At 42.2% G+C, this 19,975-nt stretch overlaps 1 protein-coding gene across 1 annotated transcript; it reads right to left on the bottom strand.

Moving 5' to 3' along the window:
* Nucleotides 1-1,550: 1,550 nt before the first annotated feature.
* On the bottom strand, nt 1,551-19,664 carry LOC134492214 (L-amino-acid oxidase-like). Its single transcript, XM_063296400.1, has 7 exons — nt 19,613-19,664; nt 13,929-14,143; nt 9,573-9,685; nt 8,243-8,444; nt 5,861-5,929; nt 3,962-4,098; nt 1,551-2,511 (listed from the first exon to the last, which is right to left on the bottom strand). The coding sequence occupies exons 1-7, from the start codon at nt 19,623-19,625 to the stop codon at nt 1,710-1,712; spliced, it is 1,551 nt and encodes a 516-aa protein (XP_063152470.1). The 5' UTR covers nt 19,626-19,664; the 3' UTR covers nt 1,551-1,709.
* Nucleotides 19,665-19,975: the final 311 nt, after the last annotated feature.

The following is a 19,975-nucleotide window of genomic DNA, read 5'->3' as shown; positions in this document are numbered from 1 at the left end:
GGTAATCTGGGCAGTTTGCAAACTCTGAAAAACATTTAAAACAAGAAAACAACACAACACAGACAAAAAAAGAACAAAGATGTCAGAGGTAACAAACTCAGATGGGAACAAAGAAAAAGAAGGAAAGGGGAGGGGCTTCAGTCATGCCTGCCAAAGGCCTAGGAAAAGAGCCAAGTCTTCAGTGCTCTTTGAAACAGCAGCAGGGTGGGGGCTGTCCAGATCTTGGGGGAACTTCATTCCAGAGGGCAGGCGCAGCTACAGTCTGGATAGGTGGCATTGTTTAATTGAAGGAACTTGGAGCATGCCAAACCTAGCAGATCGGATCGGCCAGGCAGATTCTATGGGAGATAGGCGGTCCCTCAAGTAACCAGGCCCTATACCATGTAGGGATTTACAGGTGGCAACCAGCAGCTGAATTGCACCTGGATGCAAACTGGCAACCAGTGCATCTCACAAAGCAGAGGCATTACATGGGCACACTGAAGCATGCCCATCACTGCCCATGCACTGCCAGTGAATGAATGAATGAATGAATGAATGAATGAATGAATGAATGAATGAATGAATGAATGAAGCTATTAGCTGTCCAAAGTTTGTCCACTTCTTTTTAAACATGTGTCTGGGCAGTAAATTATGTATCATGGTTGCTTTGTCATATAGCACATGGCAGCACCTAGCCAATCTTGGCTAATCTCAGAAAGACTAAGAAGGGTTAGACCTGATGAATGGACATGTCCATGTAGTCATCAGGAGTTGAGATTGACTTGAGGGAGATTGGACTTTACTGTTACATGAAGAACCAAAAACTGCTAAAATAGGATCACGTTTGCATCCCCATGAGCAAAGTGGAACCACAGATAAGGACCATGAAATCATGAGGCTGACTGGAACAATTGTCTTTATTGGCACACAAAGCTTAGTACATGAACAACTGAGAAATAACTTTGTACAATTAACCTAATTGCGCAGGAACGTAAGAGAGTTCCTCCAAAACAAAAGAATTGCTTTATGGGTAGCTGTTTGGCATTCTTCAAATAAGAAGGTCATACAAGTTATCTATTAATAGAGCAAAGGTAGCCATCCTGGGCATACAAAAATCCTAACTGGGCAACAACTTTATCAGAAAAACTCACAATTTCAATAGCACATCAGCTTGTTTAAAAGTTGTTCAGCAGACAAGCTAACATGGTTGAAAGTTAGGATAAAGAAACATGGTTGTGGGGAGAAACCTCAAGGAGGCAGTAGCTTCCCCTATTTTGGCTGTTCATTGCTGTCCACTCGTGGGAATTCTGAAGGCTGGTCTGCATAATTGGACTGTGAAAGTTGACACCATGCAATATTAGCCAAATAACTGTGTCTCTTTGGGGGTATAGTCTCCATTTATTTATTTATTTTTATTTATGATAAAACGTCCTTGAAGAAATGGGGTGCCGTGCCATGCCTTGAATCCTTTTCATTCTGTGGTTTATTTTGGCTTCCTCTGAAATGCTCTTATATAGTTTGACATGTTTTGGCTGATATAGATAACTTTTGATAACTTAGTCAGGCCGAATCAGCTTACTCCACCCTGGTTCCAACCTCCTAGGGCTGTAGTTCCTAGAATTCCCAGCTGGTGTTCTGGGAATTTTAGTCTGAAAAATCTGGAAGTTGCCAGAATGGGGAATGTGGCTCTAGATCTCTGTTTAAATCTCCTTTTGCTGACCTTCTTCTTAAGGTGTATTGTCATTGCGCTGCTGGATTCCGGATGGCTTCTCAGAAGCAAGGTTCACATCCCTTGCTGCCCTCAGCCCTGACTTAATTGTGGTGTCCAACCAACCATGAAGCTTGGCGGTATGCTCCCCTGCAAAGTGGATTCTGCCTTCTGGTTTAGCGAGCGGTTCACTATAATCTTGAGACTGGTAGGGAGTGAAGGAAGTTATGCTACCCATGGAATACTTATCCAGGCTCCATTTTTTTACCACTGAGGGGTAACAGAGGGACTGGATTACTTTTCTGGGCAGCTGATGGATGGCTGAAAGGTCATTCAGGACAATATTAGCAATGTCCTTGTGCTCAAGGGCTTGAAAGAAATGGGAATCATCAGCAATGACGTAGGCCATAATAATCCCAATGCCACTAGTAAAGTTATGGTTGATGTAGTAGATGAATCGTGATGGAAGATCAGTTGTGGACTTTCCACCACTAATGCCCTCATCTTCCCAGAACCTCCTAGTGCAAGTGAGGATGATCTTGGTGGCACTTCTGTAGTGGGTGGACCGCAAAGCATGTGCTTTCTTAGGCGAAAGGGGTGGTTCAAAATAGATGCGACGGGTGGCCCTTGATGTGGAGCACACAATGACGTAGTCAGCTGTCACATATGCCAAGGTCTTTGCTGGTGTTTGATACACCACTGTAACATTCTCAGCATTCTGCTCTATCTTGGTTACTCGAGCATTGAGATGCACCATTTCTGCAATACTTTGATATATGGTGTTAGGTAGCTGATCGAATCCACCAACGATTTCATCAAATCTGCAAGACCAAACGGGACAGAGGAAGTAAAAATCTGCTCTGTTACAACTGGATAAGGATATTAGTGAATAAAACATAGAAAATTGTCCAAGAAAAAGACATTTGGTCCCAGGCCAGTGAAATGAAAACATTTCTGGAAAAAAGTTGGCAGCAGATTTGATAGAAAGCAAACAACATTCTTTATTCTTATTTTGACTTGGCTATCTAGTGATTCCCTATAAGAGGATCTCTCCAGAAAGGGCTGTTAAACAAAAGACATTACCATCGTAATTTTTTCGTTTAATTCTTAGATAAGCCAATCTCTGGAATATGACAGAAGAGTGATTAAGAAAGACATTTCACAGTTAATGGCAATATCGTTTTATCTATGTAAATTTATCCCAGAAAAATATACATTGTTAATGGCATTCTACATTTTTTACATATATTATTTATGTAAAAGGATATTTTACATTTGGGAGAGAAGATGGCGTCATCCCAAGTTGTCTACTTATATGTATCTGTCAAATATGACTAAATAGGAAGAATATAGAAAAGGCACATTTATGCCTGAGCAGCAATGAACGACTTAGTTCCTATTTGGTTGTGTATAGTTTGGATAACCAAGCACTATACAAGCCTTGATGTAGAAGCTGACTGTGTGAATATTTGCAATGCTAAACCAAGTTTGCAAAATTCTGATACTTTTTTGGTCTAGTTTAGCCTGTAACGGAACTGTGTTTTAGTAAAATGAAAGTTACACACTTTGTGCCTCATAGAATGATTTAATATGAAATGCTGTCTTTACAGTCCCACAAGACGAGTCCCAAGGAGTGTTTTACAAGATGCTTCAAAAAGGATATCTGGCAACTGTTAATCTAATGCAGTGTTTCTCAATCTTGGGAACTTTAAGATGTGTGGACTTCAACTCCCAGAATTCTCCAGCCAGCCATGCTGACTGGAGAATTCTGGGAGTTGAAGTCCACACGTCTTAAAGTTCCCAAGGTTGAGAAACACTGACCTAAAGACTAAAGCAGAGGGGATGTTGCATACAGAGCAAGTCCGCACAAATGGGAATCTTCTTCATATGCCATTCCTAGCTGATATAAACACTAAAATGTACTGATAATGTGATTTCATTACCGATAACTCTGCCATTTCTTGCAACTCCAGATAGTATTATCTGAGCTTTGGTTTCTGTTGCTAGCCTGATGTTTGCGTTATTAGAGGCCAGCCTAGCAGTGCCAGATCTCAACTGCAAAAATCCAAAGGACCTTAGTTGGCAGCAAAGAGTTAAGCGTTTGTCTGCATTCCCACACTGGAGGCAGGGGTTTGATTGTGGCCCTGTGCCTGCCCTCTTGCAGATTTTTATCCCCATCCCTTGCAAATTCCCATGGATCTTCAGTGGAAAACCAAGGGATTTCACCCTTCAAATGGGACAAAGGAGAGCAAGAGATATAGGTTTGCCTACCTTTTTTCACGTGAGAAGATAACATGGCTTCTCAAGCTCTCAATAAAAGATATGTAATAGGCAGAATCTTCATTCAGCAAGTCTCCAATCATATCCACAGCTCCACGACTCAGGTTCCCTTCTTTAATTAGGTACTCCTGTTTGGGGAGAAAAATTCTGAACTTCATCTCCAGTGCATGGTCCAAGAACATCCTCCAATATGGCAGGGGCCAAAGCAGCACGGACATGATATTGGCAAGCAAGTGCCACGTTTGCAGCTGAGTATACAACCTAACACCCTGAGCTTCCCAGTTTTCAGGATCTTTTATACAGAGCAAGGAACTTGATTTCAGGTTGAAACTGATGGGCTGCAGACAAGACAAATTTCTTCTAACTCTAAGGTGATGAGGTGTTGAGTTTGGGGATAAAGCTTGCGATGATATAAGCAATGCCTGGGGAAATCTCAGGCAGGGTGAGAATCGGAAGGGATTCTACATTTTGAAGTTGGTTGTGGTGCCTGAACGTATGTGCCTGCATTTTGTTGCTTTAACTTTGCATATATACATTCAATTTAATGATACATATATAAAAGCATATATGTCCATTAAAATCTGCCCACAGGAAAGAAAGGAAGTGATTGGCAGTTGCTTTTCTGGCCCAGAAAGATGGGCAGGCAAAGCAGCAGGGGAACTGTTCAGTGAGAGAATGTGGTAACTTGCTGTCTGGATTAATTCTATTCCATTCAGTTCATTAAATGAATTATGGCCACCCACTCTATCAGACTAAGTACTTTACAAACTGTAGTCAAAGTGTCTCAGTCCAGACAGAATGCTTGTTAGCCAGTTTAGAGACAAGCCAGCATGGGCACAGAATAAGAGCAATTTAAGCATGTAGTGCAGTTACCATATGTCCTAAGAAGAGAATCTGGTACAGGTAGTCCTCACTTAACAACCACGATTGGGACCGGAATTTCAGTTGCTAAGTGAAGTGGTCATTAAGTAAATCAGACCTGATTTTAACGACCTTTTTTGTGGCAGTCATTAAGCGAATCACTGTGAGCATTAAGCAAACCACATGGTTGTTAAGCGAATCATATAGTTCCCCATTGATTTTGCTTGCAAGAAGCCGGCCAAGAAGGTCGTAAATGGCAATCACATGTGACGGTCATAAATGTGAACCAGTTTCCAAACACCCAAATCATGATCACATGACCACAGGGGACACTGCGATGGTCAGAAGCATGAAGACCAGTCACAAGTTGGTTTTTTCAGCACCGTCGTAAGTCTGAACCATCACTAAACAAATGGTTGTTAAGCGAGGACTACCTGTACTTATGTGATACCCCACATGACTTTTTGTTGCACTTTACTGCATATTTCAACAGCAGTCATGCTTTATGGCAAGCTGTTGGGCTCAAGTAGTGTCAGATTCAATTAGTATTCCAACTGATTTTGGGAGTGTAAAATTCTCACTTATCACTTCAAGAAGGAAATTAAAATAGGGCAAACGGGCAGTATTTCTGACTGCATTTGAGTAAGTGTTGGATGCCACATTTTAAGAAGGCTGTTGCAAGGCTTTTGGGGAGACAGAGTCAATTGTCCTGCACCCTGCATGACAAGGAGGCCCCATCCAGCCTATGTTTTGGTACAGGTGTGTTGCGTGTTCACATAAAAACTACATAAAAAACAAGTGGAACTTCAGTCACACCATTGTGGCTGCCGTCTTGCTTTTTGGACCACACCCTGCTTCAGTATTTGAAACTCTCAGATGGATCAGTAAGTTCCATTCAACAATACAACTTGCCCCATATTCTAATAATACTGTAAAAAGAACATGATAATACACTTCAAAGGTTAAACAAACAAAAAAATAATAATTTGCATGGTTTGGAGACATTATTTCAGGGCACAGTCCAAGTACCTTGGTTGAGTAGGTGTCATATTTATTTAGTATATAGCTGCAGTTAGTCCTTTGCAACTCTTCTGTAATCTGAGAATAATTTAGAAAAGAGAAAGGAGACACAGAAGAAAGGAAGAGGAAGCATTTAGTTAAAAACGTATTAAATCAAACAAGAGAAGAAAGACACATACAAAAAAGACAAATATGGAATCAGTATTGATTGATTATTATAGTGTACTGTATGGATTAGAAATAGATTTATGACAGATGGGAAATATTATGGGAGCCAGTATGGTGTAATGAAACTATAGCTCCACATCTTCATCCAAAAATATGGATCCGGTACGTAGACGACACATTCGTCGTCATAAAAAAGGAACAACTACAGGAGACACATGAAACAATCAACAACATCTTCCAAGGAATAGAATTCCCAAGGGAAGAAGAAAACAACAACACACTCCCCTTCCTGGATACTCTCATCAGCAGAGGAAACGACGGCAAATTAGAAATGCAGGTCTATCGAAAAACAAGCCACGTTAACCAAGGGCTCCATTACCAAAGCAACAACCCAACTTCCCACAAGGGGAGCTGCGTAAGAACATTATTCAGACGAGCACAAACGCGCAGCACAGCAACCCAGAACACCAGAAAAAGGAAACAGACCATCTACCCAGCATCTTCCTGCAAAATGGAGGTGCAACTTTATCGGAAAGTGCCTGACTGCTCAGCCCACTCCAGCAGGACCAACCCAAGCCATGAAAAGGAGAACACTGCCATACATCAGAAATGTCATGACCCCCGTTGCAATGCATGCACGCATCACAACAGGGAACATGCCTTTCAGGAAAAGGGGAAGGAAGGAGGAAGGAATCATCCTAATCCCTTAAACACTCAAACACAAATGCAATCATAAGGACAAAGGGGACACACCTTTGCCCTGACCAGAGAAGGCATCAGCATATCACCTGGACATCCATGCATTACCCCGGGGGACACACCTGCACCGGACATGGGAAGGAGACAGAGGAGACCAGCGATAATCTTCCTGATCGCCCATCAAGACCCCGTCCCCCGATCGCCCATCAAGAAACAGGATCCGGACTGTGGGACAATGGGGGGTGGAGAAGGGCCAGGTCCGCGCCAGGGGTATTTACGGGGTACCCCGCACGCCATGTGCTCATTCCCGTCTTTTTGCGTGTATGCACTCTGTTCTCAATAAACAGGTTATCCTTAGCCCCATCTAAGTGAGTCCGTGTCTTTCTGAGAGCAAGGCAGCCATTACAAGAAACATCACAGAAACCACCAACAGACTATTACAACCACACGGCATCACCGTAGCACACAAACCCACCAAAGCCCTCCAGAACATCTTAAGCAAACCAAACCAGTAGTCCAAGGAATAAAAACAGGAGTCACCTACAACAGATGCTGCAAGGACTGTAAGAGCCACTATGCAGGACAGACAGGCAGAAGAGCAGCAGAGCGCATCCAGGACCACCAACTGGCAGTCAGAAGACACAATGAAAACTCCTTCATCTCACAGCACGTGGACAGACTCAACCATAGTTTCAACTGGGAAACTGGGAGCCTCCTAGACCAAGCTAAATCCAAAAATGCTAGGGAATTCCTGGAAACTTGGCACTCAGACGACAAATCAGCCATCAATAGACACATGGAGATAAACCACACTATTCCAACACACTAGTTTTTGTTTATTGTTATATTTATATTCTACCTTTATTTTGTACAACTCAAGGCAGGGTATACAACACTCCCTCCTATTTTCCCCACAGCACCCCTGTGAGGCGGGTTGGGTGGAGAGGGAGAGGGACGGGCCCAAAGTCACCCAGCCAGGTTGTTCCTTCCTTGACTTTTGTTTATGTCTTAAGTGGAAGCAAACAGCCCAGAACACTTCCTTCCTAGCAGTTAACACCCACAGAAGCAGAAAGAGCACCAGATGAACTTGTATCAAAGAAGAAACAGTTGCCTAATCAAGGAGCCATCAAGGAAGAAACCACACCCCAACCCAAGCTGACAGAGCAAACTACTATCTGTCATCAAGCCAGCAAACTCCACACTCTCATGCAGTGATCAGGCTACACTTGTTGGTCACAAAACACCTGCAGGAAAACAAGCAAGAACCCAACAGCTCTCATTTGGTCAAGATGGGATCTCCTCCTACACCCACCCTGCACATTAAAAAACAGGCAGCGCTTCCATCACACCATTGTGGCCTCCATCTTGACTTCTTGGGACCATGCCCTGGATTATAGAGAAACTAGTTCTGGAGAATGCTGGGGTTAAATGGGCTTTTGGTATCTTCTGCCTATGAGATTCACTGTTTGAAACAAGCCATAGCATAATTTCCTGATTAAAAAGAATTTTAGGACTTATCCGAACCTTTCTGAGAGACTCATCATATAGCTGTCCAGCAGTTTTGCCTTCTTCTGAGGGTTTTACAGGATATTTCAAGAGGCTGGGGTCTTTCGTGACCTCCCAGACTCTCTTCCGGATATTTTTAACAAAATACCAGGTGCTGTTATCTTCTTGAATGAATGGGCTTAGCGACAAACCAAGTTTTTTGACATATTCTCGGACAATCCTGGGAAGGGGAAAGGAGAAAACCATGAAAGAAGAAAAATTAGAGCAATGCCATGTCCTGAGCAAAAGACTGTGCTGAAAAATTGCATCTGATTATCAAGAGAATTATGCTATACAGGTGAAGGTGAAGTAATTATTCTGTAATCATTTCTGCAGTATCACTCTCTCTCTCCTTTTGCTTTGCATATAGAAGGAAAAAATGCACACATTCAGCCAGAACTTCCAGTTTCAACACACCTTTTTCCCTCTGTAAAAAAGGGAGGGCTACAACTGAGAATAGGGGGAAAATAGAGTCCCTCTTCTGGGGGAGATGGGCGGTGGCTAAATAATGAGTAATAAATAAATAAAACCAGGGAATCAGCAACTCTTGTGAAATTGCTTGATAATCCCTTATCAGCCTTTGTCTCATCAAAATCTTTCAGGCTTATTTTTCTCTCAGGGCTGATGTGGGACAAAAGGGAAAGATACTTGGAAGAAAGGTTGGATAAATTAGAATGATTTCTATCCAAATTAAACTTGTTTTACCTTGTTCCCAATGGTTTGCCCTGGCTTCTAGGATGTTTTTTCGACTTCCCACTGGAGCCTATAGTCTTGGGATTTCCTAGTAGTCTCTCATCTAAGAACTAAGTAGTACCAGGTTGGTCTCTTTAGCTTTTTCAAAGCCAGCTCGATGTTTCCACCTAACTTGTCCTCTTAATTCTAAAGGAAATTAGCTTAGCCAACCCAATGAATCCTCCATTAGCAATACTCTATTCCAGTGTTTCTCAGCCTTGGCCACTTGAAGATGTGTGGACTTCAACTCCCAGAGTTCCCCAGCCAAGGATTCTGGGAGTTGAAGTTCGCACATCTTCAAGTGGCCAAGATGGAGAAGCACTGCTCTATTCCATTCCTCATCATGTTGGTCCCTCAACATAAATTGTTGTAGGCTCCGTTGCCAAGTTTTAAATGGCTACTGATCCACGCTTACAAATATGTGGCATTTAGTGTTGGCTGGCATTCCCAGAGTCCTAAATATCTTCTCTTGTGCCATCCTGGCATACCCAGCACTGTTGTTACAGGACATACCTCTGTGACCTTCTAGTCTTCTTTGTATGCAAAGAGAAGAGGGAAGCAAACGCAGACAGCTCACCTGTGTTGCCCTGGCAAACGCATGGGCCCCAGATTGGTATACCAGCCTTCTCTCTCATTTCGGTACGTGTTCACTCGTCCTCCCACACGTTCACTGGCTTCAAGAACTGTCACCTGAAGGCAAACAGGAAAGCCATTGTCTCGTTTTGATAACCATTTCTTATTAAAACTTTTCTGCTCAGTTGCTTTGCTGCTTATCATTTTGGGGAAGAAGACTTTTCTTCATAACATGATTGATTTTATTTTATTGATTTTATTTATTATTCAAATTTTGTTACCACACATCTCCCCCAAGAGGGACCCTGGTTTGGCTGTGGGCAGCTCTTCCCTTCCTTAAGGCTCCTTGCAACAAGTTGACATTTTCCTGTGGCACCTGCTCTTCTTGACATTTGTCATCTCCTCCTCCTTACATTCTGAGCCCTTTCTCATTAGTGATCCTTGAGGTACCTTCCCCCAATAGGGTCCCAACCATACAAATAGCCAAACTGTAACATTGAAATGTGTTATGCTTGACAATTATTGGAAGTTCTATCCCATGGATTTGCTTCCCACCCCTTTTTGTGCATATTGTGAATATTTTGTGTGAAACAGCATTTGATCTTCAGATGTCTCACCTGTACACATCATAGAATCTAGGGAGTGGCTTGTTATATTACCTATTCTTTGCCATCAGCAGGATTCAGCCCTTTCTTTTTTTCTGTCTTCATTGCTTTCATCTATTTCAACTTGATTTGGTAACCTGTTCTTTATTCATTCAAAAGTATTCTAAAGAGCATTATAGCAGCCTGCAGTCATTGTGCAATAGCAACTGAGGTGCCTCCTCCTGAGAAGTTCATAGCCCATATCAGGATGGACCATTGCAACCACAAAAAACAGGTTCTGTACTAAAACCCCAAATTCAGTCATAAGCATCTGCTGTGGTCAGATCACTTTCTGGTCAAAATGTGTATCATTGGACCTCTGCTAGGCAGGATGACCTATTAGAACAGTCTATGTCCATCTCAGATGTCTAATGAATCTGCAGGGTTTCCAGAGGATGTTTGGGGATTTTCCTGACAATCTGTTGGACAGCTTGGTTTTGCACCTTGTCAATTTCTGGAATAGAGATGCCAGGGCAATGGATGAGATTGCCTGTCCACAGTCTCTCTCCAGTTACTGAGCCCAAGCAGCCACTTGGTTTTCCAAGTATTTATTTATTTATATTTATCATATTTCTTCACTGCCCATCTCGTATAGCAATGACTCTGGGCAGTTCCTGTAGGAATGAAGCAACTGAAGAGACCTAAAGCATAAACAGCATAAAACTAAAGCTGGACATGATTGAGTGTTTATGAACCCACACTTGAGTTTACCCAATGGCAATATAGCAGCAACTAATTAATACTTCTTTGAGCTCATTGCATCCAGAGTTTTCTGACTGAGAGCCCATTCAGGGTGACCTAGCCCTTTCTAGAAAAAGATGGTTATAACAGGGCACCTGCAGATGGTGCACATGAATTTGCAGGTTTTCTTGCAAATAAAGTTGCTTGGTTTTTTTCTGGTTTGGATGCCATTTGGACAAGGTCAAGGGAGGGCAACATTTTGTGTTATGATCTAGGATACTTTTGAGCTTGTGGGACCCAAGGAAATGAATTGGGTTTTCTGAGGCATGAGTTCTGCCATCTCTCAGCTAGGTCCATGTCCCTCCTAGCTCTTGTGAGCAGCAGGTGGGTATAAGTGGCTGGATTCAGGAGGTCATCTATGATTCCTGGTGGGAAGGTGTTATGCCATTGCCTTTGAAAGAGGTGGTGGTTTGCTCTCTCCTGAAGCAGTTCTCTTTTGATCTGACTAGATGTGATGACTTTTGCACTGTCTGGAATCTTCCCATTGTCAGGCAGGTTGTTGAAAAGGAGAGAGGGATCAGCTACATGGGATCCTAGAGGAAATGGATTATCTAGATCCCTTTCAGCCAGGGTCCAGGCCCAGGCATGGGACAGAAACAGACTTGTTGCTCTACTGGACTTGGAAGGGGAAAGTGCATCTAGAAGGGGAGAGTGAAGCTCTGATAGATCTATTAGACCTCTCATTGGCTTTTGGTGCCACTGATGTTATCCTTCTGGATCACCCAACAGTTGGGAGTAAGAGGCACCATTCTACAGTGTTCTGCTCCTGCCTAAGTAAGTGGTTTCAGTCAGTAGCCATTGGGGATAAACAATCAACCCCTGGCTACATCAATATGTGATGCCACAGGGATCTCCCCTCTCCTCTTATTTAAGATAATCTGTCTTTGGGATGAGGTGCCACCAATATGCAGATGACACTTAATTGTCTATCACCATCCTAGGCTAAGCTGGAGATGCTGTGGAAATCCTGAACTAGTGTTTGGAGACTGGATGGGGAGAAACAAGGACAAATTAAAGCTTACTAGGCCAGAATAGCTGTTCATTAGTAAGCATCTAGGAATATTAACCATGATTGCTTCACTTGATGGGGCTGTGTTTCCCCAAAAGAGGAGACCCATGATCTGGGCCCTTCCTGGATTTGTGGCTGCTGCTACAACAGCAAGTAGAATCTTTGCCCAGCTTCAACTAGTACAGCAGTTGTACTTCTCCTGGACCAGAAAGCCCTTGCAACAGGGACTCATAATGTGATCACCATGTTTGGAGTACTGCAATGCACTTTATAGAGAGGCAGCTTGGTGCAGTGGTTAAGGAACCAGGCTAGAAACCAGGAGACTGAGAGTTCTAGTCCCACCTTAGGCACAAAACCAGCTGGGTGACCTTGGGCCAGCCACTCTCTCTCTGCCCTAGGAAGGAGGCAGTGGAAACCACTTCTGAAATCTTGTCAAGAAAACTGCAGGACTAGTCCAGGCAGTCGCCAGGAGTCAACACTGACTTTAACGCATGTATACACACAATGTCCTTTATTTAGACCTTCCTTTGAGGACAGCTTGGAAGCTGCAGCTGTGTGTAGAATGTTGGGAAAACATGTGTGATCATGTTTGAAGTATGTTGTTAGGGAATGTGAATAAGTGTATACTTTTGTATGCAGATTATGTTGTGTTCTCGGCTAAGAACCAGTTGTTAGACTGTATGATTCAACAAGGACAATGAATTTGAAAATGAATGTATCAAAGATGCAGGTGTTCGATAGGGAAAATGGAGTGAATGATTTTAAATTATGCATAAATCATGAAAAACTATACAAGTGCATGACCTTGGCAAATGCTTACTAATTGTGAAACTGTAGATACACAAATGCTGGCAGACAGGCAGTCTGTAGCAAGTGGTCTGTTGCAAATGAACATTTTCAAAAGAAAGGAAAATGGCTCTGTACAGAAGTGTGCTTCTGCCCACATTGTTACGTGGAAATGAGAGTGGGCTAGGTCAGGAGAGCCACAAAAGTTAAATGAAGCAGGAATGAGAGAGAAAGAGAATGTGGGTGGATCAGGTCAAGATGAATGATTGATGAATGAATATGGATTGTATTCAAAAGGGAATGGAAGAAGTATTTTGAGATGGCTTGATCATGCAGAGAGAAGGAATGAAGACTGACTCCCAAAACCAATATTTGAACCAAGAGTGAATGGGTTGAGAGAGAAGGAGAGACAGAAAATTATGGTAAGGTGGTTTTGGAAAGGTCCTCCAGAGGACAACTTGAAAAGTTTAAATAACAAAAGGTACTGTATGAAGCAGCATATGGACAGGATGAAAACAAGGACAGTTTGTACGGACAGAATGGTAAGGAACGGTGTAGTGGACAATGTTGGAATAAACTGGATTTACCTAAATTTCTTTTTCCTTTCTTATGTCTTGATTTAGTTTACTATTTCATATTGCTTTTCTGCATTTTGAAATCTGAGGAAGAGTGTTATAGAGATTGTCTATACGTAGGTCCCCTATCAGTGCTGCTGGCCACCTAATATATCCTACACTGCAATCAAGGATCTGTTTTTCAAACTACATTAGGATCTCTGCCAAGGCCCAGAATACATTTTCTCTTATGTGTGGATGCTGTCAAATTCCTAGGAAATTGTATACCCAGGAAGTATCTGTTAGAGCAGGTGAGGGTGAGAGAATTCTGCTAGTTGTAAGAATGGGATGGAGGGAGCAAATGCCAAGGTTTGCTGAACCCATAAACTGTTATCTACATACTTTCTCCACGGAGGTGTCCATCGGTGGGACTGGGGGCCAAAAAGTCAAGATGGCGTCCACGACTGTACAGTGAAAATCTGTCCTTTTTTATTTGCATCATGATGGACATAAAAAGGATGGGACTTTTGCCTGACTGTAGATGCCATCTTGATGTTTTCGCTCCCCCAGGTTGTGCTGTTATTTTCTCCAAGCAAAGCGGTGATAGGCAAAGGTCAGTGGCTTACCTTGTGTCCAGCTCCTGCAAGAGTGTAGGCTGCACTAAGCCCGGCCATGCCTGCACCGACAACTATGACATGTCTGGGGTGTGATGTCTTTTTCAGACCATTCCTGGCTACCTCCAGAAATTCTTCATAATCAGCCTCCCGGAAGCACTCTTCTAGGGGGGTTGAATCATTAGCACAGCTTCCCAGGGCAGCAAAGAACAGCAGTGAGAAAATAACTGGATAAAACACATACAAAAAAAGGGAATGCATATCAGAGTGGCATTTTCCTAGTTTTTCCTGTCTGGATTTCTTGCCTCTGGCTCTCTCCATGTGTTCCATTTCTTTATGTGGGCCATCGACCCATCTAACCAAAGTTCCTGAGGTCACTTCCACTACATTTAAACTGCAAGAATGGGGACACAGTCATTTCTTCCACTTCTCCGATCACACAATATATCTCATAAGAAATAAGTAAAGTCTTCTTTAACTCAAGCTCAATTTCTTTTAATTTCAATGCCCATATTGTTTTCTTGGCAGCAGCATGAAAGTGGTGTGGAAGGATTTTTTCCTTCCCAATCTAGTCCACCACCCAAGGATTTTCTTGGTGGACTCTCACCGAAATTCTCACCCTGCTTAGTTTTTTGAGATCATCCTACGTGGCTGGTGTGATGCCTAATAAGAAATTAATCTGGTCTGAAAATGACGGTCAAGTAGAGTAGCCAGATGTTAGTCCTTCACAGGACATGCTTCTGTATGTGGGTGACTCCTCTCTCATCTTTTCTGGCTTTTAGTGGCAGATGAAAGAGGCACTGAGAAAAAAAAAGTACTTCCAAGGTCTTTCCCTCCATCTTACGACACAATATTTTGTTAATCTTTGGGTCACAGAAACAAAATCCAGTCCAGACACTGTAGGACCAGACATTTGCCTCTGGGGGAAGGTTGCCATGGACACCAGAACAAACAGCTCCCTCAGCCATGTTAAGGAATAATGCAGAGAAAAAGTACAAATTCCAACTAGATGGTTGATCAAAATCAACTTTCTACCACCTAGTCCCCTCAGGATGTGTTGGGACTGAATCTCCCAGAACTCCCAGTCAGCCACAGTGGATGATGGGAGTTGTAGTTAAACCCATCTGGAGACTATCAAGCTGGGTAAAGAAGGCTGATATAAAACAAAGAACCACTGCTGATACTGTCATATTCCCAAGGAGAAGAAAGCCATAGATCTCCAATGATCTCTTACAATATATGGAGTATGAACGGTTCTTCAGTTGTAGGGAAGGGTAGAATAAAGCTACTGAGTTGCTCTTTGTAGAGAAAAACACAGTATGGATGAAGAAGCTGCCTGTAGAGTTTTCTGTGCCTGTTTTCTGCAACTTTGTCCCTCCAGAGATGTTAGAAATTAACTCTCATAATTTAATTCCTTACAGGAGCTGAAGTCCAACATATCTGGAGGGTTTCTGATTGGCTAGGTCTCATGGAGCTGTGCCATCCATTTATTTCTAGTGTACAATGCTTGAATGTTGATTGACGGGAGAGTCCTGATTCCCAAATCTCTGTAATGATTGCAAAATTCAAAATATCATTCTACTTGAGTATTTCATCCCAAGTAGATATTTGGCTCCACTGACACTCCTCCAGCACTGTCTTTCAAACTGCCCATGCACTGACATTAATTGATTGTTACACAACGCTTTTCTAGCTCTATGATACCCTTTTTAAGAGGTGGTAGCTAGAACTGTACCTGATATGCCAACTGTGGTTTCTTCATAGATCTGTACAAAGGCATTATTATTGTCAGGCCTAGCTCAAGAACAACAAAGAATCAATCCAGCCAAACTTTAGTTCTTTATTTGCTCACATCATATAGACAGAATCTTGCCAGATTAAAGCTACTGTACTCTGACCCAGGGGGAAATAGCCTGGGAGGCTCTAGGGCGGGGCTCCTCTGAACCTCTCAGTCGCCCCATGTTCCAGCTCCAGGCTGTGTTGTCTCTTATCTCACTCCCCTCCTTGGAACGGGTGCTCCCTCCTTCTTGAGAACCAGCCATGTTACTGTAGTCCACCACATCACCTCCCACTTTGTAGACACATTCCATCACAATGATACTGGCAGTTGTATTTTCAATTCCTTTCCTAACAAATCCCACTCATGGAATTCATCTGGGCTGATATTTTCATTGAGCTGTTCACCATGATCCCTTTTCTGGTCAAACAAATTTGGGAATGTTTGGCTTAAAGCCCTTCCTTACACTGAACACTTGTTGACATCTGTCAGCAGAGATTCAAAGACACCTGATTTGATGTGATCCATCAGACTGCCCCTGCTATCTATCTATCTATCTATCTATCTATCTATCTATCTATCTATCTATCTATCTATCTATCTATCTATCTAGATGTGGATGGCTGTCCAGCTCAGACAGAGCTGAGACTCTGGGAGACGTACAAAAAGCAGAAAGCAGCAAGCAACAAAGAAAACAGCACACACCATCAAAAGCCAATTGGAGCAATCACATGGTAATCAGAACTGAAATATAGTATAGCTCCTCCAATTGGAAATTCTGCTCATTCTGACCCAAAGGCCTGGGGGAAGAGCCAGGTCTTGGTTGCCTTTTTGAAGCCTGTAGGATTGTGACCAACTGTAGCTTCCATTCCAAGGGGTGAGTCAGTTGAACTTCCTTCAGATCAAATCCTTCCTTTGAAGCTTCACAGAAGCCGAAAATATCTATCCATTGTGATGAGTAACTGGTGATATCCTTATTCTGCATTATCTTGCTGTAACATGATACACAAACACAGGGCAACCTGTACTGCTAGGTGTAGGCTGCCATGGAAAGGTGATGCAATGAAATGAGAGTGACATTAGAAGTTTCTAAAATAGAAGGAGCAGACCAATGGCCCTCCAGATGTTGCTGAATGAGGCATTGATTTGGGGTGCTGGGATGCAGCAACAATAAGGCCCACAGAGTTCCTAACTAACTATGGCTCACAATGCTATCTAAAGAAATGGAGCACAGGGCTCATTTTCTAATTGGAGACGTGCCCAGGGCTCCATGCACTGGATGTGAAGACCTTTGGTGCCTCTTGGTCAACATGCCACAGTTGGAAAGCTGACACTTATCTGGTCGTTTGGGAAGTGGAATTATCGAGATGATCCATTTCATACATACATATATGCATATAAAAGGGCTCTGCTAGCTTTGGACTTGAAACGTTCTCTGCTGTTACTTAAATACACACATTCTAAATCCACTCACATGGATGAGAAGCACCTTGTATCTAGATAAAGTGCCATTTTGACCACCTCCATCAAAGCACAGAAACTTTCCCAGAATGTGTCTGAAAGGAGAAGCTTGGTACACACATCCAGCTACGCTATGGTTTAATAATGGTTTGTTGAATAAGCTACAACTGTTTGGGCTCATGTATCACCCTAAATCAGGGTTTCTCAACCAGCGAGAGGTCACTAGGGGTTCCCTGGGAGATCACGATTTATTTTAAAAATTATCTCAATTTCGGGCAACTCACATTAAAGAGGTAAGTTTCATTCTTCATTTTCAGTTTAAGAACCCTGTTCATGCATATACACAGGCCTACCCATGAAACGAATATAGGAATTTTGTAACTTCTGGCCTGTATGTGAGCCTGAATGTGCAGGGGTTCCCCCAGGCCTGAACAATATTTCAAGGGTTCCTCCAGGGTCCAAAGGTTGAGAAAGGCTGCCCTAAATCATGAACTATGTTTTTCAAGTTGCAGTGGCTGTGTTCATACGCTAAGACAGAAGCAAACAAACCACATTTTTATCTTGTTAAAAATTTTATAACATTAAGTACTGGAATCTTGTAGTTATTCACAGTAAAGACAGCTTAATGCCACTACGTGCCTCCTTAGGGTTAGGTATTATTGAAATTGGTGATCAGCTACTTGGCCTCTGGGGTTGGTGGTTTACTTGCAGATATTTCATTACCCAATTAGATAACATCATCACTCCTTTTTCAAGTGGTTTTTCCATGACTGCTTTCCAAATCTTGGTGGGCTAGGCTGTTCCTGGAATTTTCATGGCTGAAGCAATAGGCACTGGTTACATTTGGCTTAGAGCCAGTTTGGTCTAGTGGTTAAGGCACCAGGTTAGAAACCTGGAGGTCACGAGTTCTAGTCTCGCCTTAGGCATGAAGCCAGCTGGGTAACCTTGGGCTAGTGCCTCTCTCTCAGCCCTAGGAAGGAGGCAATGGCAAACCACTTCTGAAATCTCGCCAAGAAAACTGCAGGGACTTGTCCAGGCAACCTTCAAGAATCAGACATGACTGAACAGGTTAAAAAAAAAACCTTTTAAAAATTCCTATTTAAAAACAAGATCCTACTTCTATTCAGTGTTTGAAAAGGACTGGCAGGGGTACCTCGGTTCCAGATTTTCAGTCATTCAGTCATGGAGCTTAGTAGATGACTTTTAGGCCATGCTGTCTTTCACCGAATAATCTACTTTACAGAATAGATGTATGGTTAAACTGGAGGACAGATATGTCAACTGCTACGAGTGACTTCAAATGCAAATGAATGATTAAAAATAGATAATTAAATAAAATCCTTTAAGCTGTGCTTACCCTATAAATCAGTACAATAATGCTATGGGCATTAAAAACTTCCTGCAAGACTGGTTTGATACTTCAGCATAAAAGTGCAAGTGTGGGAAACAGAATCTGAAAACAGAAGGTACTGCATTGTGCAAGATCCTGCACATTTAACCTGCCCGTAGAATGGACCATGGCCCCACTGTTGCTCTTACACTGATGCATGGGCTAAAGTGGATGAGGATTAACTGTGCAGAGGTGTGATACATTCTGGATACCCATTGTGGGCATGTCATAATAAATGGATGCAATCATCCGCAAAAAATTTTTTCCATAAGCCCCATTGAAAAAATGGGAGAGATAGGTTGATGAAGTGGGGAAGTCTCCTACGTCGCTTTAGGGGTGACAACGCATAATAGTTCAGAGCAAAACCACTGTATTTTTTAAAAGGAATCTTTGCAGAACATCAACCTTTTTTTCTGTCAAATGTTGTTTTTCTAACTCAGCTTGATGCATTACTCTTAAAAATTTGATTAATTGTTCGAAATGTAACTTGTGGACAGGCTGCTAGGTCATTTTACTTTTAAGGGCCCCCCTCTTCAGTTGATGCCCATCAAAGAATGCTTGGTTAATCAGCCATTGGCATTTTAACTGTTTAGTATGTACCTTTTATGTATACTAAAGGCTATGTGACAAACCTAATTTTTAGTATTTTCTTCTCAGTCACTGCAAATATTAGAACTGTATCAAGGCCAATTAACTATCACCCATCTCATTCATTTGAATTTAAACACTTGACTAAAATTGGCTTTCAGTAATTAACAGCATCAAGATTTAATTACACTGAACTTTGCAGTTCCTCTCCCTCCGTGCCCTCACCACAAACTGTGGTCCATTGGTTAGAGCCATGAGTTCCAAAAGTTTCACAAGCACAAGCAGTCATTCATGTTAAAATAATGATGATGATGGTGGTGATGATGATAATTCCCAGATAGCAACTCATTTCAAATGATCAAACTTTATGAAATCTTGCAATCTAATCCAGGAATAATAATAATAATAATAATAAATTAAATAATACATTCCATACAAGCCATAATTCAGTTAGTGCTTCTTAGGCAGAAAGGTACTTACAGAAGATGTTCATCTTGTTGGCTTTAAGAACGTGGATGGCAATGCTTGGAAGAAGGTTCTACTGACGCTACACAAAGTGCTCAAAACTCATTAATTCACATGCAGACAGGATGGCATCTGAGAATGCTTTTATACCCTAACCTTGTCACCTACATTTCAATCTTCTCCTCCCATTCTAATTATACATAAAACAAGGAACAGGGAAGTCAGCTTCCCAGAATTCACACCCATGAAGAATCTACATGAAAGGAATGTATCAATTCTGAGAGTTATTCAAGAATTTTAGATGCTGCTTATGCATCTGGACCTAATCGTAAAATAAAAAGATGTTTTAGTCAACTATCCTGTCATTACACCTTCAAA

The sequence above is a fragment of the Candoia aspera genome, chromosome 2 (genome assembly GCF_035149785.1).
Source record: "Candoia aspera isolate rCanAsp1 chromosome 2, rCanAsp1.hap2, whole genome shotgun sequence".
Lineage (NCBI taxonomy): Eukaryota > Metazoa > Chordata > Lepidosauria > Squamata > Boidae > Candoia > Candoia aspera.
The sequence above is the reverse complement of the archived record's forward strand: the minus strand, read 5'-3'. Positions and strand labels throughout refer to the sequence as shown.